Source organism: Asterias rubens, chromosome 2 (assembly GCF_902459465.1).
Source record: "Asterias rubens chromosome 2, eAstRub1.3, whole genome shotgun sequence".
NCBI lineage: Eukaryota > Metazoa > Echinodermata > Asteroidea > Forcipulatida > Asteriidae > Asterias > Asterias rubens.
Window position 1 is genome coordinate 22,598,454 of NC_047063.1, and position 26,167 is coordinate 22,624,620.

Below are 26,167 nucleotides of genomic sequence, written 5' to 3' on the forward strand. Positions count from 1 at the left end.
GACAGTAGAATCCTACTCCACTATTTACCAGTTCACTTCTTTTTACACGCTTGATGTAGACAGTTGTGCTTAGGTTACAGAATTTCTCGTATTTTTATGGAGCAATTCTTCAAGGAGTATTGTTCGCTTTTCCAGGTTTCCCACATTAAACCTTGTGGTTTTACCACTTTACTGTGATGGTAGTATTGGCCATTCAGATGAGAATAAGAACAGCTCTGAAACCACCATGCTCCTTTTGTACCTTGTGCACAACTTTCATCCAGTATCATATCATTGTCCTGATCATTGGTACTGAAGGGCTTGCCATTGTGGTATGCCATTGAGTCACCTGGTGAGTTGTAAGCTTTATAGAAACCAACATGGAGAGTGTACTTGTCACCTGATACAGCGAACTCATCATAACTGGCCCAAGCTGTGTTTCCGTCCCAATCAGCCATATCTACCCTTAATCGCCATTGTCCTGACTCAGTAAGGTCACGTAGGATATCATTACCCAGCCAGAACTCAGAGAAGAGATCACCAAACCCAGATTGGTATTCAGCCCAAGTACGGTAAAAGTCAACTGAACCATCTTGTCTCCTCTGGAACACGATCCAGCCACCTCCATCCGTCTCCATATCACAGTAGACCTTCACCCCATCAGTAAAAATGTTTGGGTTCGGATAGATGGTATAGATACCACTTTGATTAATACCAGCTTGGTATAACTCTAAACAACTGCTAACTTGTTCAGAGTACATGGTTGCTGAAAGTGAAGGCGTTTGCAAGTTGTCATCAAAGTAGAAAACTCCTTTCAGCTCAATGAAGTTATTAGAGTTTTGGGCTTGAGTAGCATTGTTCAACTGACAAATATGGCTACACTCATAGTAGTTGAACGATGCACAGTCTGGATCCATCGAGCAGTCTCGCCCACAGATCACAGGAGATGATGCAGTCTTCCAATCAAACACATGATTCATTAGTGCACGGTTACCGGCCATGTTAAAGTTTTTATTGAAGATTTTGGGGCACTCACTTGTGCAACTTTCTACAATTAAAATAACCACGGCAACAGCTTTGAACGCTTCCATGATGAAGGGAAATCTGAATGATGTCAGATAAAGTAAAGTTATCTTCAACTGATCTTTAACTTAATGTCAGTTACAGATACAGCTTTAACCAACTGGTGCGGCATGAAGCACACACACTCTGTGGCCACAGTGAGAACTGTACCTTGTTTTATGCCCAAATAAGCTCTTATGGTCATTATTAAAGAACTTCTGAGAGTAAGCTCTCTATTTCAAGCGAAAAATAGTTGCTAAAACAGTACATTATGCATGATGGTCACAATAAACAAGTTTAATTATTAACTTATTTGTCTCTGCTAAAGTGGTTCACTTCCTTGAGTCAAGGTTTTTTTTAAAGTGCTGAATTTTTTAAGGAAGTAAATAGTTTCTGTTGTTGAAAATTTTATTGACGGCCAAGTCTGTGAGCTCTTGGTCTTCCATTGTGAGAAAGCTTCGAATAAAGAGGTAGTTAAGCCACTAAAACTTGGAAACTACATCGTTTAATAGGGTGTGAGTTTGTTTCAATGACATTGCTCGTAACATGAAACTTAATGGATGGGCAGTCCTAAACTCTCTTGGGCAGTCAGCAACACTACTTGTTTGTTCTTGAACCAATTGAAATTTTAGGTCCAGAGTCTCTTTGGAAATATGGAGTTAACCGGTGTGAGATGGTAAAGAGAAAATGAATGTATTATTCTGGCAACTTTCCTAAGTGGGGTTTTCCCATAAGTTGTTGTTCCTCTTTGCAAATTATTAAAATCAATGTTCAGAGACAATCGATCAGTTCTATTACTCATTAACAATTCTGAAGACACTTCCAAAAGTGAAAGTTTGTCAACCTGAACAAGAGTTAAGACTAATCTTATCTCTTGTTGGAAAAAGTTACCCGAGTTCTAACTTGAGACGAGCCTTTCATTTGTAATAACTCCTGAAGAGTGCTAGTAGTAGACTATCTTTGTGAAATCTACCCCAGGCTGTGTGTCCTGCCTGGCACTTTCAACCTACCTCCTTGTCGTTATTTGCAGACAACTGACTTCATCAACCCTGGAGATTTGTCTCCAACAGATGAAAGTCAATGCCTCAATCTTTCAAAATCATTCAAGTCCTCTTGATGGTTTGGATCCATAGGTCAGGTAGACACATCGTTATTTGTCTTGTAGTTTGGCACTTGGACTACTTTGGCGCATCAGTCAAACAGGAAGTTGCTAGGCAAATACCCTAAGTTAGTGTTGGCATATGGTCTGGTAGGAAACTGTTTGAGTGGCTATTGACAGATCCGTTGGGATAGAAATATACCATCCCAGTTTTGGTATGGGCTGCTAGTATTGACCCCTGACCCTTCGCTCATAGACTTGGCTCAAGACGAAGACAGCAATAACAAACACAAGTCGACGCAACAGTTTGGCAACAAAGATGTTTTATTGTACAACATACTCAGCTCCCCAACCACCATCTGTGGCGCCCTTTACACATGTGAGGTCTATGACTCTCATCTCAGTTTGCTACGCGGACATGTGCATAAGATGATTGGGACTTAGACAATACAGGGATCTTGGCCCATGCAGCTGGCACTGCTCGGTTCCACCAAAATGCCCATATCCTATTCGCTCACATGCATATTAGGTAATAGCTTCTTTTTCACTCAATTCAATAGCGCTGTGACATCAATGGACTTGTACTGCCAGCCTTGCTCACTAGGACACACTGGTCTGGTCAGGCCTCAGGATATTTCACAGCCCCAATACAATGTTTGAATGTTGTTGCATGGTTTTGGCAGAGATCTCAAACTGGATTTTTTAACAATGCATTTTTATGTACATGCTTACTTCAAAGTGTAAAATATATATTTAGCAAATCTAAAGCCAATTAAAACCCCTCTAAAATGGGGGCAGCTCTATGCAGCACTTCCCAATGCGGCTGTTACAATAATTGCTAGAACTCCGAAAAACTATACTGAGGGCAGGCACTAATCAACACCCAAACCTCCTTATTGAAAAAAAACTGGTTTGATTCCCGCTCGCGTTGTTTGTTAAATATTTGACATCACTAGAAAAATTGAAGTAGTTGCAGACACTACTCAACACCATTTCCTCCCTTTTGGAAACACCACTGGCTTTACCACCAATGACATCACTCAAATAACTATAATGAGGGCAAGCACTACTCAACACCCTGACCTTCCTACTGAACAAGGCACTGGTTCGATTCCCACTCAAGGAGTCAGTTAAATATTTCACATCACTCAAAAACCTAAACTAATTGCAGGCACTATGCACCACCCTAATCTCCCTATTGCAAATGCCACTGGTTTTACCACCAAAGGTGTCTGTTAAATAATTGACATCACTTTAAAAAAAACTATACTAATTGCAGGCACTATGCAACACCCTAACCTCCCTAATAAAAAAACACTGGTTCGATTGCCACTCGAGTTGTTTGTTAAATATTTGACATCACTAAAAAAATTGAACTAGTTGCAGACACTACTCAACACCCTTTCCTCCCTTTTGGAAACACCACCGGTTTTACCACCAATGACATCACTCAAATAACTATAAGGAGGGCAAGCACTACTCAACACCCTGACCTTCCTACTGAGAAAGGCACTGGTTCGATTCCCACTCGAGGTGTCAGTTAAATATTTGACATCACTAAAAAACCTAAACTAATTGCAGGCACTATGCAACATCCTGATCTCCCTATTGAAAATGCCACTGGTTTTACCACCAAAGGTGTCTGTGAAATAATTGACATCACTAAAAAAAAAACCATCTATATATATATATTAATTGCAGGCACTATGCAACACCCAGAGCTGAGCTCCTAGGTCCCAGGTTGGATACACCACTGGTTCTATTCCCAACCATTGTTGCGGTTCAATAACTTCTAAAAAAACCTATACTGAGGGCAGGCTACGCAACACCCTTAATTAACTCCATCTTGAAAACGCCATGAGTTTGATTCCAACTCGAGGTGTCTGTTAAATAATTGATAGGATTGAAAAACATATATACCATAGACCTTCAGGGACATACACTACACAACACCCCAGCTTAACTATATGGATAGCTTTATAAATGTTTGTTTCTCCTTATTCAAGTAAAAAAAAAAAAAAAGTTTTTGATGTTGCGAATTAAATCAAATGTTGATGTAGAGACACACTATAGGATCATGGTTAACTATTTACAAGGGGCACGTTGCTTTCAGATTTAGTTTTTGAGGCTCTAAAAAGCGGTTGAAATTTAATGAATATGGTTTTTAAATTTTTTAGAGCACATCATAGTGATTCTCAGGCATAAATATCCCTGGAAATTGTGTTTATGGTATAACTCATGACTGAACATTCGGTCTGCTCTTTTACAGATCCAAATTTTGACTCAACAAAATGGCAGACTGATTGTTCTGCTTGTTTTCTCCAGAGTCATGTTTAATTTTTTTGTATTCATTACTCACAAATTTCCACACACTCTTTGTGTTATTATAGAGTAATTCAAAGATGCACAATTTTGTGAGATCTGAAGGCAATATTCCCTAAACTTACTCCATACTTTCTAGTTAGAGAATTATGCTTTCATTTTACAGGACTTCTCGTATTTTCATGGAGCAGTTTTTTAAGGAGTAGTCATCACCTTTCCATGTTTCCCACTCTAAGCCTCATCGGTTGAATGCTTCACTCCGATGGTAGTAATGGCCATTGAGATCTGACTCCGTACATTGTTGAAACCACCACGCTCCTAGAGCAAGTTGTGCACAACTATTTCCCGATGACATATCATTGTCCTGATCCTTAGTACTAAAGGACTGGCCATTGTGGTATGCCATTGAGTCACCTGGTGAATTGTAAGCTTTATAGAAACCAACACGGAGAGTGTACTTGTCACCTGATACAGCGAACTCATCATAACTGGCCCAAGCTGTGTTTCCGTCCCAATCAGCCATATCTACCCTTAATCGCCATTGTCCTGACTCAGTAAGGTCACGTAGTATGTCATTACCCAGCCAGAACTCTGTGGAGAGATCACCAAACCCAGATTGGTATTCAGCCCAAGTACGGTAAAAGTCAACTGAGCCATCTTGTCTCCTCTGAAACACAATCCAGCCTCCTCCATCCGTCTCCATATCACAGTAGACTTGCACACCATCAGTCTTAGCCGAAGGGTAGATAGTGTAGATGCCACTCTGACAGCAAGTGGCCACGTATAACTTCAGACAACTACTAAATTGTGTAGAGTCTGGTGCAGAAAGGGAAGGAGTTTCCAAGTTGTCATCATAGTGGGAAACTCCATGCAGCTCAATGAAGTCATCAGAGCTTTGGCTTTGAGTAGAATTGTTCAACTGACAAACATGGCTACACTCAAAGTAGTTAAACGATGCACAATCTGGATCCATCAAGCAGTATCGCCCACAGATCACAGGAGATGATACAGTCTTCCATTCAAACACATGATTCACTAATGCACGGTTACTTGCCTTGTTGAAAGTTTCATTGAACACTTTGGGGCACTCATTAGTGCAACTCTCTACAATGAAAACAACCATGACAACAGCTTTGAAGGTTTCCATTACAAGGTAAATCTGAAAGATGTCAGATGTTGTAAAGCTATCTTCACTTGGTGTTGATCTTTAACTCAATGTCAGTTACAGATACAGCCTTAACCATCTGGTGAGGTATGAAGCAGGGACTCTTGTGGCCACAGCGAGAACTGCACTTTACTTTATGCCTTGATTAAGCATTGTATTGGTCTTTAAAAGGAACTGAAGTAATGTGTAGCCTTTATCACGTGTTCTGCATTATTCAGTGACTTAAGGCGTCTTCCTTTCCGCTGTAGTCTTAGTTGGTTTCCAATTATTAAGCACATCTGAGAGTAAAATCAAGTCTACTTTAAACAGCTAAGTGCTCAAACAGCTAATGACACTAGATAATGCATGATGGTAAGCACGAGTTTTAATTATTTGCTTAATTGTCTCGGCGTAGTGGTCTCTTCATCAAGGTCAGTAACTGAAGGCAATTTACTTTTTCGCTAAGAGTAGGTTTGATCTTTTTAAATACATCTCAGAGTGAAAACATGTTTATTTTAAGCAGCTAAGTGCAAGTTATAACGACACTAGTTAATGCATAATGGTAATAAAGAGTTTTAATTAGTAACTACTTTGTCTTGGCTAAGTGGTTTACTGCATTAAACTCAAGGTCCTATGGCTAAAGTGCTGAGTTCATTAAAGAGTCTGGGGTACTTTTTGTAGGATACGTTGTCCACAGATTTAGATTAAACCTACTCTTCGAAGATAATGATAATAGAAAGCTTTCCTGAAAATATTACTTGCTGAGGTGCTGCAGTTTTTGAGAAATGAATAAAACAAGTCACGAAAATAATTTTCGTCTCAAAAGATGAAATTTCAGTTAGCATGTAACACGTTTTTACCAGTTACAATCGTGACAGGGTTTTAATTACTCATTTCTGCAAACCTACAGCACCTCAGCAAGTATTATTTTAAAGTAAGCTTTCTATTATCATTATCTTCAAACCATGTAACTTTAATTTCAATCTGTGTACATTGTGTTTTGTGTTAAAAAAAAGTACCAAAATCCTGTAAAGGCATTGGACACTATTGGTAATTCCTCAAAATAATTATGAGCATAAAACCCCACTTGGTAAAGAGTAATGGGGAGCTTTTGTCAGTAAAAACATTGTGAGAAAGGGCTCCCTCTGAAGTAACATTGTTTTCGAGAAAGAAGTAATTTTACACGCATTTGATTTCGAGACCTCAGATTTGGTCTCGAAATCAAGCATCTAAAAGAACACAACTTTGGTGACAAGGGTGTTTTTTCTTTCATTGATCTCGCGACTTCGATGACCGATTGAGCTGAAATTTTCACAGGTTTGTTATTTTATGCATACGTTGAGATACAGCAAGTGAGAAGACTGGTCTTTGACAATTACCAATAGTGTTCACTGTCTTTAAGGAATATGCTTTAAAATATTTTAAGGTTTCTAGCCAAGGCATGCAGCTATTGGTAGTCTAAAAGTAGAGCAGTTATATTCACTTGGTCTTTATCTTTAACCAGATGTCAGGTACTTAACCATATAATGTTGATGAGTCTTTGAGAAACTCTGTGGCCGCAGTGAGGACTGTACTTCCTGTAACTTATTCGACTGTGCACTAACCCTTCTTGAGCCCTAATGGAGCAATAGTCAACTTTGCACAATACCCTGCTTGAGCCCCAATGGTGACTTTAGTCAACTGTGTGCACTTCACTCTGCTTGAGCCCCAATGGTGACTTTAGTCAACTGTGTGCACTTAACTGCTTGAGGCCCAATGGTGACTTTAGTCAACTGTGCACAATACCCTGCTTGAGCCCTTATGGTGACTTGAGTCAACTGTGTGCACTTAACTCTGCTTGAGCCCCAATGGTGACTTTAGTGAACTGTGCACTATACCCTGCTTGAGACCAATGGTGACTTTAGTCAACTGTGCACTTTACCCTGCTTGAGCCCCAATGGTGACTTTACATGTACATGTCGTTGTCTGTGCACTATACCCTGCTTGAGCCCCAATGGTGACTTTACATGTACATGTCGTTGTCTGTGCACTTTACCCTGCTTGAGCCCCAATGGTGACTTTACATGTACATGTCGTTGTCTGTGCACTATACCCTGCTTGAGCCCCAATGGTGACTTTACATGTACATGTCGTTGTCTGTGCACTTTACCCTGCTTGAGCCCCAATGGTGACTTTACATGTACATGTCGTTGTCTGTGCACTATACACTGCTTGAGCCCCAATGGTGACTTTAGTCAACTGTGCACTATACCCTGCTTGAGCCCCAATGGTGACTTTAGTCAACTGTGCACTATTCCCTGCTTGAGCCCCAATGGTGACTTTAGTCAACTGTGCACTATACCCTGCTTGAGCCCCAATGGTGACTTTAGTCAACTGTGCACTTTACCCTGCTTGAGCCCCAATGGTGACTTTAGTCAACTGTGCACTATACCCTGCTTGAGCCCCAATGGTGACTTTAGTCAACTGTGCACTTTACCCTGCTTGAGCTCCGAGTAACAGGACTTATTGATCAAAATCTTCAAAGGTCTTCTCACTATTTGTTTCACAAAAAGAAGTTTAACATAAATTTTCTAAGTGAATCATTCATTTGTAAATTTTAATAAATGTTTTTAAATTTATACACATTTTTCTTTAAATGACGTTTTGTTCATTATGAATATGAAAATGCAGTTATTACCTATTAGTTCTGAGCAGGTGATGTTTCGAACAGTAACTTATAATAAAAACAATAATAAGACTTGTAATGCGCACATGTCCACCCTGCTGGGTGTTCAAGGCGCAGTAAAACCAAAAACAAAACAAAGAAAAACAGACACAACAAAATTAGTCCTCTGTGACATAAGATAAGTTTTGAGAAAAGATTTTAATTTTGTGGTACAAAGACAAGATCTACCTGTCACCCCATGAGTGAGGAGACTTGAGTTCAATGAGGAGAATTTGATCGAATGAACACATTTTTGGGGGCTTGGGTAGTTATGAGGCAGTAAGTATAATGAATGTTTATTGCAGCAATAAGCGCTAAATCGTCTTAGGCAAAAGCAGTGTATATGGACTGTGACAAGTTAGGCAAGTTAATGGTTTTGTTAAATTATACGGAAGGAAAATTTGTGTTTATTTTATTTTGCTGCTATTTGAAAAAAAATATTGCTAAAAAGCTTCACAAATGAAAAGACAAATGGAAATTGTTGTTGTCGTGGCCGAGTTGTCAAATGTGTGAGGCTCTGAGGCTGAAGTAAAGGATCCATTAGGGAATAAATATTTTAGTTATATTTGTTCACACTGTAGAAGAAATTTCTCCGGTTAACCCCTTCCGTTTGGGCAACTTTTGTCAATGGCCTCTCTTCTTTAACACTGGTTGGTGACTTGTTTTATTTATATATAAAAAATTATTTGAGCAAGCACTGAAGAAACTCCTTGCCTAGTGCATGTTTCCTTTAAGAGCTATGACAAATCCAACCTTCAGCTCCTCTGAGTCATTTCTCACATTTATTTTGTCTTCTTTTATAACCACTTACCAAGAGTGACTTTTAGCCTTGATATGGGCAAACTTGCATAACGAAAGTTAACAGTTTTTCTTTTTTTTTTTGCTGATAGTTGAAAAATTCTTGCTAAAAAGCTTCACAGATAAAAAGACTAACGGGACATTTGTTTGTCATGGCTGAGTTGTCAAATGTAGAGAATAAATAGTTTAGTTACATTTTGCACACACCGTAGAAGGAACATTTTCAACTCTGGTTAACCCCTTCCTTTTTGGCAACTTTTGTCAATGGCCTCTCATATTAATCACTGTTTGGTGACTTGTTTATTTGGAAAACTTTTTTATTTGAGCAAGCAATAAGAAAACATTGATCTCAATTTGCTTATGGGTGTACTTCGACTCCACAAAATCAAAAGATTAGACTCAATGTCAGCTTTTTTACAGACAAGATTTTTGAACATAATTTGTTTTTTCCTTAAACCAAAGTGTGTAAGCACGGTTTATTGAATAAAACATTAAAATAAATTATTGGTAGGATCTCATCATGATTCCTTGACTGTTTTTTTTTTACAGAGCGAGGAGGAGTTGTCCAAGCTACGTTTGAAGCAGGTCTGGGAAGCCAAAGCAAACATCGGCAAGAATCTGCTCCTTGTCTTCACTCAGTACGAAGGAGCCGCAGAGGATGATGACATCTTGAAGGTCAGTATAGACCGTATCCAATAACCCCTTTGTTGCTATGAAAGTGGTCATCTCGTAGGGCGCTAGGCGCTGCATGCCTAAACGCGTTCATCATTGAAGCACGCAGCGTTCCTTGCCTGATTTCTACGGCACGCGAGTGCACACGTACACACGCACACGATGACAGACATCATATTGTGGGGCAGGTGCTTGAATGGTGACGTCATATTGGACTCGGTCTATTAAGGACACGAATTGGACAGATCTACGTATCCTGCCACCACTTTTGCACACTCATTGTTGCCCAAAAGGAACATCTCTTTTGAGTTAATTAGATACTAAATAATTTCATAACGAAAACAAAAAAAATGATAGCAGGATATGGACATTTTTCCAAAGAACTCATAGAATTACCAGGAAAATTTTTTATTTAGTAAAAATTGTTGGGACGAGTGGTCTTGTGCATCGTACTCTGATGGCCAAAGTCACTAGAGTTTGGGTTCAATTTCTGGTCATGCCACTTATATGTCATTGAGCATGATACTTTATTGTTTCCCTTTAAACCCAGGTGAAGAGATGAAAATCTGTGAGGTCTGAGAAAGTGTTGCAATGGAACTTTTCCCTAGTGCTTAAATTTATTTATATACTGGTATATTAAAAACATTTTGAATTTTTATTACAATATTAAAACAAACAAAATAATAAGTTAAAGGATTTGGGTACTTTTTGTAACACAAAACACAATGTCCACAGACTTACATTAAGCTTACACAGTTTGCAGTTTGAAGATAATGATAGTAGAGAGCTTCCCTTAAAATATGACTAGCTGAAGGTGCTGTAGTTTTTGAGAAATGAGTAAAACAGTGTCACGAAAATATGTTTTACATGCTGAAATAGTTTTCGTAATGAGAGACAAAAATTATTTTTGTGACTTGTTTTACTCATTTCTCAAAACCTACAGCACCTCAGCAAGTAATATATTTGAGGGAAGCTTTCTATCATCATTATTTGCAAACCGTGTGAGTTTGATGTAAATCTGTGGACATTGGGTTTTGTGTCCTACAAAAAGCACCCAGACCCTTCAAAGGCAAAAAGTTCAAGTAAAAGAATCATACTCTCAGTATAAGCAGCCTGGAGTTGTACGCTCCACAGGGAGTTAAGGAGGTTAAGGGAGGTGTGTGACCCATGAACCGGATAATAATGTTGTGAAACACCTTGATTAAGCTACTAGGTTATGTGCGCTATGTACTTGTATATAAGAACAAAGTTTTAGTTTGTTGTAGTTGCATTTGTTCAGTATTGACATGATTGACTGACATTCAACTGAATGTACACATATTTGTACTGAAGATTCCAATTCCCCAAAAATTAATCAGTAATGAAAATGAAGTCTCACGTTTTATATCCAATCCTTGGACTCATCCTATAGGCCCTCGATAAGAAGTACGACACCTTAAAGGACAAGCTCCTTGTAGACGTCTTGAGGAATCAGCTTGGGGAAGCAGAATGGGCCAGGATGAACGAGCAAGACAGACAGAAGAAACTCTTGGAGCTGAAACGAGAAGAGATGAAATTACGTAAAGAAGGTGCAGTAGGTCCTAAAACAGCCGGTTCATACTTCCTGCGAATGCGAAGCGAATGTTGACGTCACAAATTCGCAACAAATAATTCACAGCAGTTCAACTCTGCTCAACTCACTTGCGAATATCACTGTGAAAGGAATGTTGTGACGTCAAATTCACGTCGCATTCGCATTCGCAGGAAGTATGAACCAGGCTTCACTCTGGCAGTGACAAAATAGTTCAGAGAGTGTCTTGAGAGACACTCTCTTAAAACAACCACAGATAGACTGTTTCACTGAGTTACATGTAGGAGAAACTGTGGTTAAGGAGCCTCCAGACTAAGTTCGGGTGATACAATTGTGTTACATTCTGTAGAGTCTGTGTGAGACTGCCTGATGAAGGCTTTGATTGAATGAAATGAAGAACGTATCTTTGTGGGACTCCTGCCATCGACTCTTTTACAGGCTCACTCTGGACAATGACAAAAAGAGTTCAGCTTGACTTGATGTAACTATACAGACTGTTTGAGTTGGAAGCAGATCTCCTGAAGGCTAAGGCTAAGGCTTTGATGTTGGTTATTTTGAAGAAACTAGGTTGGGTCAAGATCAGTTTGGAAATATTGTGGTTAGGCCTGTGACTTTCAATGTTTTGAAAAAGCACTTTGCAAGATCATCTCGATTAGGAAATTCATTGCAGTACTTCATTTAAACCTTGATTCACTGATATTGCAATTAAAAACTACTGACCCGATGTCATAATGATTTAAGAACTGGTATTGCAATTTTCAATAAAATTGTGATGTCGCCCAAGCTTACTCCAGACCATTTAACCCATGGTTTAAAGGCACTGGACACTATTGGTAATTACTCAAAATAACTGTTAGCATAAATACTTACTTGGTAACAAGCAATGGAGAGCTGTTGATTGTGAGAAACGACTCCCTCTGAAGTAATGTAGTTTTTGAGAAAGAAGTAATTTTCTACTAGAATATTTGAATTTGATTTCGAGACCATAGAATTAGATTTTGAGGTCCCAAAATCAAGCATCTGAAAGCACACAACTTCAGGTGACAAGGAAGTTTCTCTTCCATTATTATCTCGCAACTTCAACAACCAATTGAGTCCAAATTTTCACAAGTTTGTGATACACCAAGTGAGAAAACTGGTCTTTGACTGACAATTACTGAAGGTGTCCAGTGTCTTTAAACATAAAAAAATAAATAATAACTAACACAAATTTGTCTTTTCGTTCTCCTGTCTTTGCTTCTTTTCGTTTTACAGATATATAAAAAACTTTTTAGTCTGTCTCATTCGCTAGCTAAATACTGTTTCTCCCTCATCCTACCTTTAGTTTTGTCTTTTGTGTTTTTATCCTTTAGTGGTTCAATCAGCCCTTTCCCTCCCCCTCTTCCTTTGTCACACAAAAAAAAAAAATTATGAATTGTTCTTGTTTTTTCCTTATTGTGCAGGTAAGATGGACCTACTCGCTGTACTCCTGAGCGATAATGACAAGGCCGAGACAGATCTACGGAAACTGATGGGAGACAGTCGGCAGGACTATGAGGAAAAACTAAGAAAGAGAATGGAGAAAAGGAGGAAGAGGATCAGTGAAGGTAACCTCAGGTTTTAGTCTTCTAGATCCGATAAGTGTAGGTCTTTAAAGGTTAAAAAGGTCTGGGAACACTATCATATACGTGTATAGAGTTTCATGTTTCAAGGTGATTTTGTTGAAGCAGCTTAGGCCACGTAAAAAAAAAAAAAAAAAATGTTGATCGTCCTTTTTTTTCTTCGTATGAGGGTGGGAGGTTTTTTTTTTATTAAAGTTTTGTTGACAGGCCAAATATGAAATCAAGAATAAAGAAATCATCACAATCACTATAAAAAGAGGGTTTGTGTGTATTTGATGTTTCCAATAGTTTTGTCAAACAAATTTAACTCCTAGATGACATTTTCTGTAAACTTTTTCAAATAACTAAGCACAGTGTAGCCCAAGTAAATATTTGAAGAATTGTTCTTGAATTGCAAACATGAATAAAAACCTTCTTCAAACATCTTTTCAAACCTGTACATTTTGAAAAAGAATATCATTGAAAAGGCTGTTTTTTTATGATTAAAAAAAATGGAGTCAGGGTGGGTTTGAACAGTCGGGTGGGGATGATCAACAATTATTTTTTTATGTGGTAAGGGTTAAGTGTCAAAACCAGGATTCGAACCCGATTTATCTGCTGCTGATGACAATAAAACTTGGGTTTGGTAAACTAGACCAGGACATGCCACAACAATAATAAGAAACACTTTTAACGCGCTGGTATCCATGAAGTATTGGATTGGGAAACCGAATACAAATATACCGATATAACAATAAAAGCATAAATGTAGTACAAATCAAAAACAGCATATAAACATCTGCCAGTACAAAAAATAGTGTATGAAACCACAAGCCAAACTATTGTTTTGGAAGAGATGGGTTTTGAGATGAAGTTTGAAATCCTTAAGGGCGAACATACTCGTGAGTGGGAGCAGATTCCAAAGGGAAGGGCCAGCATGAGAAAAGAATTTACCCCCCCCCCCCCCAAAGAACTGTGTGCGCTAGGGGGACGACTACATGTAATATTGAAGAATCAGATAAATGAAAGTCTGATAATTTAAACAAATGTGAAAGCTTGTCTGGCAAAATATAATGATAACTACTGTGAGATGCCCGTAAAAAGCGCTTTGAATAAGATGTAGTTATCATTTATCTTCTATTCTTTTCTTTTAAGGAGGAAATCTTGATGACATGGATAAAGAGTTATCCGAAGATGAATCCGACCCGTCCGAAGCGTCCAATCCTCTGGATGACCTCCAGAAGCGCTACGACAACGAGCGCGAGGTCCTCGTGATGAGACTGAACAGCACGGACGCTGAGTACCTCAGCGAGAAGGAACGGCAGGCAGAGCTGATGAGACTCAGGCTGGAGCTACGCATGGCAAGGGGAGAGCAGAACTTCATGGCAGCGGCGCTTGCCATTGGGCTGGCCGAGCGGAACCAAACTGCCGCATCAGAGAGGTGAGGATGTTTTAGTGCTGGAATTTATCAATTGGCTTCTTCAACAACTTTTGTCTGACAGTCCAGTTTTTCTATTCTGATTTTCCGTGCTGAACACCTTCATGTTAGCCCAAATGTTGTTTCAACACTCAACAATTTTAGCATAGCTTTCTTAGAAAAAAAACAGGTTACCACCAAAATGTTATGTGTTCTACATTACTTATGACTGATACCCTGCATATATTCCAGCGCATTATTTTTCAGCTAGTTTTCCTGTTTTAATGGTTTTGATGCTTTTGTACACCAGTGTTTTTGCCATTACATGAACCCCATTCACTGTGAATGGAGATGTATGTAATACAATTTGCCTGTTTCAGCTTCATTAGTCGCCAAGTTTTTGAGAAAAAAAGTATAAATCACATAGCAATGTTTTCAGAAGAGTCGTGTAAACCTGTTGTCAGACTAAACCATCTTTCATCTAACTGAGAAAACATCTATTTTTGTGAACAACTTTTACCCCTTTCTCAAAAGTTACTGCACCTCATCAGCAAGTATTATTTTGAGGGCAGCTTACTACCATCATTATCTTCAATGTGAATCTGTGGACATTTGGGTTCTGTGCCATACAATAATCAAACCTTTTAAAGACTCTTGACACTATTGGTAAAGAGTAGCCTTCACAGTTGTTTTATCTCAACATATGCATAAAATAACTAACCTGTGAAAATTTGAGCTCAATAGGTCATCAAAGTTGCGAGACAATAATGAAAGAAAAAAACGCCCTTGTCAAACGAAGTTGTGTGCTTTCAGATGCTTGATTTCGAGACCTCAATTTTTGAACTGAGGTCTCGAAATCAAATTTGTGGAAAAATACTTCTTTCTCAAAAACTACTCCACTTCAGAGGGAGCTGTTTCTCGCATTGTTTATATTACCAAACTTTCCCCATTACTCATTACCAAGTAGGGTTTTATGCTAATAATTATTTTGAGTAATTGCCTATGGTGTCCACTGCCGTTAGACAGCTTTATGACTAAGGGTCCTTGTAATTTGTCTTGATGGATGCAGATTGAAGAATGACAGAAAGAGGCAAGAGATTTTAGCGAAGCAGCGAATCGAGGCGATGAGAAAGAGACGAGCTATGGGAACAATCCAAGAGGAATCAAGTGACATCGTCACGGACAATGATGATAGAAATTCCATGCAGGTAGATAATAATAACAATAATAAATTCTATTAATTTTGGTTTTTACCCATACACCGATGTGTGTTAGCACTGTATACTCAGTACTTTCCCGAGTCCTGTGAAAAAAATATCACAGGCATGTTACTCGGGTGGGATTCGAACCCACGACCCTTGCAATTCTAGAGCAGTGTCTTACCAACTAGACTACCGAGGTTGCCCGGCAGCTAGATGCAGTTCGAATCCTATGTTTTGGCAGCGGGTACCGCAACGATATAATAGATGTTAAATTTGCATCGGGGATAAAGAATATTAATTTTGGTTTTTACCCATACACCGATGTGTGTTAGCACTGTATACACAGTACTTTCCCGAGTCCTGTGAAAAAATATCACAGGCATGTTACTCGGGTGGGATTCGAACCCACGACCCTTGCAATTCTAGAGCAGTGTCTTACCAACTAGACTACCGAGGTTGCCCGGCAGCTAGATGCAGTTCGAATCCTATGTTTTGGCAGCGGGTACCGCAACGATATAATAGATGTTAAATTTGCATCGGGGATAAAGAATATTAATTTTGGTTTTTACCCATACACCGATGTGTGTTAGCACTGTATACTCAGTACTTTCCCGAGTCCTGTGAAAAAAAATATCACAGGCATGTTACTCGGGTGGGATTCGAACCCACGACCCTTGCAATTCTAGAGCAGTGTCTTACCAACTAGACTACCGAGGTTGCCCGGCAGCTAGATGCAGTTCGAATCCTATGTTTTGGCAGCGGGTACCGCAACGATATAATAGATGTTAAATTTGCATCGGGGATAAAGAATATTAATTTTGGTTTTTTACCCATACACCGATGTGTGTTAGCACTGTATACTCAGTACTTTCCCGAGTCCTGTGAAAAAATATCACAGGCATGTTACTCGGGTGGGATTCGAACCCACGACCCTTGCAATTCTATAGAGCAGTGTCTTACCAACTAGACTACCGAGGTTGCCCGGCAGCTAGATGCAGTTCGAATCCTATGTTTTGGCAGCGGGTACCGCAACGATATAATAGATGTTAAATTTGCATCGGGGATAAAGAATATTAATTTTGGTTTTTACCCATACACCGATGTGTGTTAGCACTGTATACTCAGTACTTTCCCGAGTCCTGTGAAAAAATATCACAGGCATGTTACTCGGGTGGGATTCGAACCCACGACCCTTGCAATTCTAGAGCAGTGTCTTACCAACTAGACTACCGAGGTTGCCCGGCAGCTAGATGCAGTTCGAATCCTATGTTTTGGCAGCGGGTACCGCAACGATATAATAGATGTTAAATTTGCATCGGGGATAAAGAATATTAATTTTGGTTTTTACCCATACACCGATGTGTGTTAGCACTGTATACTCAGTACTTTCCCGAGTCCTGTGAAAAAATATCACAGGCATGTTACTCGGGTGGGATTCGAACCCACGACCCTTGCAATTCTAGAGCAGTGTCTTACCAACTAGACTACCGAGGTTGCCCGGCAGCTAGATGCAGTTCGAATCCTATGTTTTGGCAGCGGGTACCGCAACGATATAATAGATGTTAAATTTGCATCGGGGATAAAGAATATTAATTTTGGTTTTTACCCATACACCGATGTGTGTTAGCACTGTATACTCAGTACTTTCCCGAGTCCTGTGAAAAAATATCACACAGGCATGTTACTCGGGTGGGATTCGAACCCACGACCCTTGCAATTCTAGAGCAGTGTCTTACCAACTAGACTACCGAGGTTGCCCGGCAGCTAGATGCAGTTCGAATCCTATGTTTTGGCAGCGGGTACCGCAACGATATAATAGATGTTAAATTTGCATCGGGGATAAAGAATATTAATTTTGGTTTTTACCCATACACCGATGTGTGTTAGCACTGTATACTCAGTACTTTCCCGAGTCCTGTGAAAAAATATCACAGGCATGTTACTCGGGTGGGATTCGAACCCACGACCCTTGCAATTCTAGAGCAGTGTCTTACCAACTAGACTACCGAGGTTGCCCGGCAGCTAGATGCAGTTCGAATCCTATGTTTTGGCAGCGGGTACCGCAACGATATAATAGATGTTAAATTTGCATCGGGGATATGACGTTGTACTGAGTATACAGTGCTAACACACATCGGTGTATGGGTAAAAACCAAAATTAATATTCTTTATCCCCGATGCAAATTTAACATCTATTATATCGTTGCGGTACCCGCTGCCAAAACATAGGATTCGAACTGCATCTAGCTGCCGGGCAACCTCGGTAGTCTAGTTGGTAAGACACTGCTCTAGAATTGCAAGGGTCGTGGGTTCGAATCCCACCCGAGTAACATGCCTGTGATATTTTTTCACAGGACTCGGGAAAGTACTGAGTATACAGTGCTAACACACATCGGTGTATGGGTAAAAACCAAAATTAATATTCTTTATCCCCGATGCAAATTTAACATCTATTATATCGTTGCGGTACCCGCTGCCAAAACATAGGATTCGAACTGCATCTAGCTGCCGGGCAACCTCGGTAGTCTAGTTGGTAAGACACTGCTCTAGAATTGCAAGGGTCGTGGGTTCGAATCCCACCCGAGTAACATGCCTGTGTGATATTTTTTCACAGGACTCGGGAAAGTACTGAGTATACAGTGCTAACACACATCGGTGTATGGGTAAAAACCAAAATTAATATTCTTTATCCCCGATGCAAATTTAACATCTATTATATCGTTGCGGTACCCGCTGCCAAAACATAGGATTCGAACTGCATCTAGCTGCCGGGCAACCTCGGTAGTCTAGTTGGTAAGACACTGCTCTAGAATTGCAAGGGTCGTGGGTTCGAATCCCACCCGAGTAACATGCCTGTGATATTTTTTCACAGGACTCGGGAAAGTACTGAGTATACAGTGCTAACACACATCGGTGTATGGGTAAAAACCAAAATTAATATTCTTTATCCCCGATGCAAATTTAACATCTATTATATCGTTGCGGTACCCGCTGCCAAAACATAGGATTCGAACTGCATCTAGCTGCCGGGCAACCTCGGTAGTCTAGTTGGTAAGACACTGCTCTATAGAATTGCAAGGGTCGTGGGTTCGAATCCCACCCGAGTAACATTCCTGTGATATTTTTTCACAGGACTCGGGAAAGTACTGAGTATACAGTGCTAACACACATCGGTGTATGGGTAAAAAACCAAAATTAATATTCTTTATCCCCGATGCAAATTTAACATCTATAATAATAAATTCACTTATAAATCGCAGTATTGCTGAATAACAACCTCAAAGCAGTGTGTGCAAAAACAAAGCATGATAAAAAGACAAAAGTCTAAAGCAGAACTTTGTTAAAAAGATACACCATTACTACAGGAAAATATACAATAATAAATAATGGCACACTCTTAAGGTGTAAAACATTAAGGGTGTATAATATAATATAAGTGTGTATAATAGGGGTATAAAAGAAGGGGTAAAATATTGGTAAACAGAACAGGCAAATGACAATAGTAGAAAAGTTGTTTAAAAGAATTACCAAATGACATCTAGAGCTTATAAATAAAATTAGCATTGCTCGCTGGTCCTGCCAGCAATAATGAGAAGTTACAAATATTCACTCGCAACGTCATTTGTAAAAATACTGTTTGATGACATTAAATGACATTTGAAAACTTCCAATGTTGCACTGAACTACAAATGATAAAACATTGCTTTCCGCGCTGATTTTTATTTTCGTATTAAAAAGTTTGATAATACCAGATATTGAATTTTAGCTTATTACACTTTTCCCGCCCACTAGTTTTTTTCACTAAGCACTCCATCTAAAACAAACCTGTTAAATTTTTATACAGGTTAAGTATCGAGTATAAAGTGCCTACTTGACTCAGTGTAAGCGTAAAAACCAAATAATATTCTTTACCACTGATGCAAGTTTAACATTCATATTTCAAGAAGCAAGCATTTTTCAGGAGGATGAGCACTGGTGCAAATGATGAAGAGGTACTAAGCTTTCAGATTAAAGCGAAACATTTTGTTTTTCATAACAACCGATCCTATGAATTGCTTTTTATTTCTCAAGGACGCAGTCATCCGCTCTATAGAGAAGAAACATCGTCTTGAGAGAGAGGCTTTGTTTGAACTCCTCCAGAAGGAGTACGGTGAAGATGACGTGTTGATAGCCGAGAACATGACCCCAGAGCAGCGGCAAGAAGTCCTACAAAAGCTGATGGAGAAACGGCGAAACATGGATATAGGTGAGAAAATTTGGAAACGGGAGTTTGTACCACTTTTATGAGGGTGTTCTGTGTTTGATTTTGCAGCTATATGGCTATGACTTTGACTGTATTGCTGTACCATCATGCATTGATGGGATGTCCCGATAGCAACACCCTTAGCAACAGTCAGAGCCGTAGAAGTAGCTGCCAATTCAGATCCAGCCACATGCGTGTCCAGGCAACACTCTTCCTCAAAAAGAAGTGTTCTGAGTTTTTTTACATGCACTACCAACCCTAGTACAGGATACTTATATTGTACAGCTTAATAGGCACAGCAATTATAGACTGAAATTTTTTTTTACTCAATGCTCAAGGGCAGTTAAGTGCCATGACTGGTAATTGTACCATCTCTCTACTGTTCAGAAATACCAAAGCTTGGGTCCCGTACTCTACACCGTTCAGCCACTCAGAATGCAGAGCTTGACCCATTGTTTCTTGTTCACATACATGTAGCAACCACCCTAGTTTAATTGATACTTGATACTGGATTCATAGTCATCCATGACCTATGTTTACATTCAAACCGCCCTCTGTTGACAAAACACTATACACGTCATGTTTCGCCGGTCAAAAAGACGCGTAGTCATGGATGGTAAGATTGTATGTACTTTCTAGCTGGCTGCCAAAACACAAAGGTTTTGCCCGGCGGTATGCGCGCGAATCATATTATGGTTTTCGAGTGACGTCAGAGGTCACATCGTCTATAAGCAAAACTTGCTGTCCCTATCTAAGGGTACAGTGCAGTCTACGTGCTACTAGTTACAAGAGGTGATAAATGAATTGGAAGAAAAAAAAGTACAAAAGAAGAAAGAGACATGTACTTTACCACAACTGCTTTTTGTCCTGTAGATTGGACACCCCTGTGTACACCTCTGAGTGTACCCAGTGATTTGACACTTGGGCCCAATTTCAATGAGCTGGTTATAAGCAGAAACATTTTCATAGCGCTGGCTTAGCGACCGATTTTGTGCTTACTGTGCAATTTCTTTTTCATAGTGCTGCTAACCGTAAGCACACGAAAAGGCACGCTCACCTACCGGTGCTTACCGCACGGAAATAAATGACGTCACAATGCAAATCCAAGGTAAACGCGCAATATGGCCGCCCAATTTTTCTGTACTGAAATTTTTCTGCTATGAAATTTGGCCCAGGACATCAGTCACAAACTTTACATGTGACATGATACACACATGTAGTTAGGCTGGTAACCTTATTCTTAACCTCTCCAGAAGACGATCAGAGCATACTGATCAAAACATTGGGTTGAAACCAACGGTTCTTTTCAGAACCACCCCAACTCATTCAGAGATAGTCAATACATGGGGTACTGTTACCGCAAACTTTTCCATATCTTTTTTTCCACCATGCAAAATTTCAATTCTTCTAACCTTATTCTGGTATTCAAAGTTTAGTGTGCTTAGCTACTTTATGTGCTCAAGCAGCTATATAAGATTGGGCCCATCTTGCAATCAGCAGCGAGTACTGCAAACAACGAAGTGGATGTAAAGAAAATTTATTTAATGTTGTGATTCTTTACATGCTTTTTTTTAAGGCGATAAAACAGAGCATCGAGCTTTGCTTGGGGAGGCATCCGTAGTCAAGACAGCGGGACGGACACATCTGCTGCAGAAGGAATCTAAAGATGTTACTATAAATAGAGATGATGTCATCGTTACCATCATGGCTGACTTGCAGCAGCAACAGGCTAAAGAATGTGAAGCAGTGTGTAGTCTCTTACCAGATAAGGTACATACAAGACATGTCTTAGTGCTTTAGAGGAACACTGTGTGCCTTGCACCGACTGACTAAGTAAAACCACGGAAAGCTGGGGATAGCTCATTCTCCATAGCTGCCCCTCGCCTATGGAATGAGCTCCCCGCGGGTCTGAGAGAGGTGATCTCGTTGCCTGTATTCAAAAGCCTCCTCAAGACATTTCTTTTCCCTCACCCATCCTAGTTTGTTTGTTTTTCTTTTGTTTTGTTGCCATAGTCTCATGTAAAGCGCTCTGTTCTCCGTAGAGCGCTATATAAATGTTTCATATTAATATTATTTATTATTATTAAACCATGTCTTAGATACAAATATACAGCTCAACGAAGTCCCCCGATTGGTGCTTCAGAGAGCTGTGTGCCTTGCAGCGAGTAAAACCATGTCTCAGATACAAATACAGTTCAACAGAAATCCACCTAAAATATTTTAATCAGAGAAGTGTCATCCAACTACATGTACCTTTCAGGGCCTAATTTTATAAAGCCTGTAAGCACACAAACTTGCTAAGCACAGAAAAGCATTGCTTAACAGAACCATGATACCAGCCAAACTTCCATTAGGTTTACATTGTTGTGACAGGTTCCCCACTCAATTTGTGATTAGCAAATAAATATGTTAAGCAGTATTTGTTGCTTAACAGCTTATGAAACTCGAGCCTGGATTCATTTTTGACAATACCCCTAAGTGCTGTTTTAGAAAAGAAACAACAAAGTTGGAAGTTTGCACAATCTAGCTAATGAAAATTTTTATTTCAAATGTAGTCTGTTGGACACTAGTACAAGCCTATCAAAAGGAGTAAAACAGAAACATTTAAAGATTTCAAAGACTCGGTGGTCAAGGTCTCTACGTGAGTCCTGTGGATTCACATAATCTAAATCCTCCAATCGTTACAAACGTTTCTTTTCTTTTGAAAAGGATTTAAAGTCCCTGGTCCACGTGCAGCAGCAAAACATTGAGGATCAGAAGAAGGAACGCAACGAGAATGTTGCTGTTGTGCTGACCACGGCGGACCTGAGCAAGAAGGCTGGTGAGGAAGAGCTAGTGGACGCCCTGCAAGGAAAGTTTGACGCTCTAAAAGATCAGATTCTGGCAGAGGCACTGATGAACCAGGTGAGAATAATAATAAAAATAATAATAATAATAATGACAAGTTCTTATATAGCGCATTTCACAATAATAATAATAAAATCCACAAAGGGCTCAGGGCGTTATTACAAAGAAACTCAACAAAAATCACAAAAAAAACCAGATTAAATACAGATTAAATACAACAGAAAGGATCTATCGACATGAGGTGTGTTCTGAGAGATGTTTTGAAAGAGTGAAAGAGGTGGATGTTTTTATGTGAAGGGAGGTAGTTGATTTTAGAGATGTGGTGCTGCGACAGAAAGAGATCTGTCCCCAAGTACGATTAGACATGATTTCTTGCTCCGAAGGCTTTTTCATTCACAATATCAACCTCTACCCTCGCAGGTACCCCTGGGGTGAAGAGAATCCATTTCATTAAAGTGTCTTGCTTAAGGACACAAGTGTCACGATCCGGATTCCAACCCACACTGTGGTGACTCTTAGCAAAGACTTGAATGCATTGCTCTTTACCACTCGGCCACATGTTACACTCTACGATTAGAAGATTATTTCATCAAGGCATAATCATTTGGTTTTACCAATTCCCTGATGTGTTTATTTAAGCACTGTATACTCAGTACTTTATCAAGATGAAGATAATCAAAGGCATACATGTATATTATTACTTTGGTGGGATTTTATCCTGTATTTGTTAAAGCCATTGGACCCTTTCGGTTCAGAAAAAAAAAAAAAAGTTCACCGATTTACAAATAACTTACAGGGTTTACAGAAGGCAATGGTGGAAGACTTCTCTTGAAATATTATTCCATGAAATGCTTTACTTTTTGAGAAAACAGCAAAACAATATAAATTCTCGTTAACGAGAATTGCGGATTTATTTTAAACACATGTCATGACACGGCGAAACGCGCGGAAACAAGGGTGGGTTTTTCCGTTGTTTTCTCCCGACTCCGATGACCGATTGAGCCTAAATTTTCACAGGCTTGTTATTTGATATAGAAGTTGTGGTACACAAAGTGTGGGCCTTGGACAACACTGTTTACCGAAAGGGTCCAATGGCTTTAAATGTACCATTTTTAAAACATTTTGTGAGTTGCGTGAGTAGTGGCCAAGCGGTACGTAGACTTGAGTTCTAAGTGATATGCTGAGTGACTAAGTTTTGAGTCCCAGTTGTTACTCTTGAGTCCTTAAGTAAGACACTTGACCAATTCATAGGTTTCTATGAATTGGGCATTCCAAAGGGCTATGAACTTGGGCCTACTTTCATATTGGTAGTTACATACACTATACTAGACTGGTATTATTATTGCTAGTTTTAAAATCAAATTTTCACTTGATTTGAATTTGAGAAATGTTTTTTACTAAAGATACTCCCGTATTTGAAAGATGACTACTGTAAGAAGTTAGTTTATCCTAAAATAGGGCTTGGGGAAAACTCTTAAAGTGTCTGGGTACTTTTTGTAGGACACAAAACAAAATGTTCACAGATTTACATTAAACTCACACAGTTTGAAAAAAATGATAGTTGAAAGCTTCCCTTAAAATATTACTTGCTGAGGTGCTTTAGTTTTTTTGAGAAATGAGTAAAACAAGTCACAAAAATAATTTTCATCCCTAACGACGAAAAGTATTTTAAGAGTGTAGTGGTTTAATGTCAACCAGTGGACATTGTGTTTTGCATTACAAAAAGAACCCAAATCTTTGAAGTAACCAAAATACAACTTAGCAGTCTTTGATAAAATGCCATTTTGGGGTTTACTTTTCCTGCTTTTCTTCATCACTGATCGAAACGTCGAGTTGAAACCAACGGTTCTTTTCAGAACCACCCCAACTCATTAGAGACAGTCATTACATGGTGTACCGCAAACCTTTCTATATGGTATTTCCACCATGCAAAGTTTCAAATCCTACTAATCATTTTCTTAGCTTAGCAATTTTTAACCAGCTTGATGGAACTGGTCCCTGGTCACAGATTCATTTCCAAAATGATTTGTTTATTTCTATGGTGTGAATTCCTTTAGATCGGTGAAGCAGAGTGGGCGCGTCTCTCTGAGAAAGAGCGGCAGGTTCGTCTGATCAAACTGCGACTGGAGGAACGCCGTCTCCGTAAAGACGGCAAGTATGATGAGGCGGCAGCATTGCTGGGTGATGCCATTGCTTCCCAGAATGCACTGGAACTGTTGCTAGGGGATACCAAGAAGCAACAGGAGGAGAAGTTGAAGGAGAGGCTTGAGAAAAGGAAGCAGAGAATGGCACAGGGTGAGTACAAAAATTAGAAGGATTTTCTGATACGTATCTTTTGGAGGAGAAATCCCTTTTTGGTAATGAAGTATAATATAAAACTTAGAACCAAGTGTTAGGGAAATGTTTTCTCTTGCAATGCATGTTTTCTTGAGGGAAATTTTTATGAGAACAACTTGTTGCACTTCTCAAGTTCATTAAAAGCAGTCTTTTTGGCTTTCGGATAAAAGCTACACAATTTCTTTTTCAGTATCATTATCAAAGTATGACACTACTTGTGGGTTTGATCAAATTTATGCATTAGGGCTTGTAAAAAAACACATTAGAACAAATACGCAGATCAGAATAGTTTTTTTCTTCATCCGTAGGCATGAGCAAGGAGGAGGCAGACCGTCTTGAGCAGGAGGAGATCGAACAAGAAGAGGAAGAACTGAGAAAGAACAAGCCAAAGAATATTCTAGATCAGCTTGACAATCGCCTTGATGCGGTGAGTAGAAGTCTCTTTCCAAGAATGATGTAAATTCTTTGCTCGGTGTGCACTGGGGTGGATTTCACAAAGGTAGTCCTAACTTAGGAATAGTCCTAGGCAATGCTAAGATATAGCACTGGTCCTAAGTTAGGATGAGTTACTGGTCCTAACTTAGGACTGGTCCTATCTCTTAGCATTGCCTAGGACTAGTCCTAAGTTAGGTCTACCTTTGTGAAATCCACCCCTGGGCTTTTATATAGCAAGTTTTTAAAGTTCAGTACACAAATTTGAGTTTTTAACATATGGTGCATGTGGTGTTTTTCCTTGGCCGGACCAGATTTTGAAGTTTTGTCTCTATTTTATATTTTGCTTGTTGTACAGTTTTTGTGCTGTTGTCGTATATATCCGTTGTCTTTATTTAAATTTGGCTGTTTTTCTATTTTTCATATTAATCAATATGTTTTTATATAAATATTTTATACTTATACATTTTTAAAATTTTAATGTGTATGTAGTTGATGGGCACCTCTGGAAAACTGTGTTTTACCATGTTTACTGAGAGGTTTCCCCAGGGTAAAGAAGAAATAAATAAATAAATAAATAATACAGCGCCATTAAATCTGGACTGACGAATAAAATATAAAAAACATCTTCTCACTGGGCCATTTTATACAATGTATCATTCCTTAAGCCATGCTCAGCTCCCTGAGGGGTGTTCCGCATGTGCTGCTAAGTTTGAAGCGCACCGAGCTAGATTAATTACCTCTAGGTGAAGAGAAGCA

The 26,167-nt window shown here is 39.3% G+C and overlaps 1 protein-coding gene across 2 annotated transcripts in view; it reads left to right on the forward strand.

Annotated features, from left to right (window-relative positions):
- LOC117306845 (trichohyalin-like) overlaps positions 1-26,167 on the forward strand; it is an 84,401-nt gene that overhangs the window by 32,751 nt on the left and 25,483 nt on the right. For both annotated transcript variants that reach the window (XM_033791395.1, XM_033791396.1), the window contains exons 18-27: positions 9,658-9,783; positions 11,192-11,348; positions 12,793-12,936; positions 14,086-14,371; positions 15,417-15,555; positions 19,621-19,795; positions 21,369-21,562; positions 22,502-22,696; positions 24,697-24,934; positions 25,285-25,403. In XM_033791395.1, the coding sequence (XP_033647286.1) occupies positions 9,658-9,783; positions 11,192-11,348; positions 12,793-12,936; positions 14,086-14,371; positions 15,417-15,555; positions 19,621-19,795; positions 21,369-21,562; positions 22,502-22,696; positions 24,697-24,934; positions 25,285-25,403 (1,773 nt within the window). The remainder of the gene's footprint in view (positions 1-9,657; positions 9,784-11,191; positions 11,349-12,792; positions 12,937-14,085; positions 14,372-15,416; positions 15,556-19,620; positions 19,796-21,368; positions 21,563-22,501; positions 22,697-24,696; positions 24,935-25,284; positions 25,404-26,167) is intronic.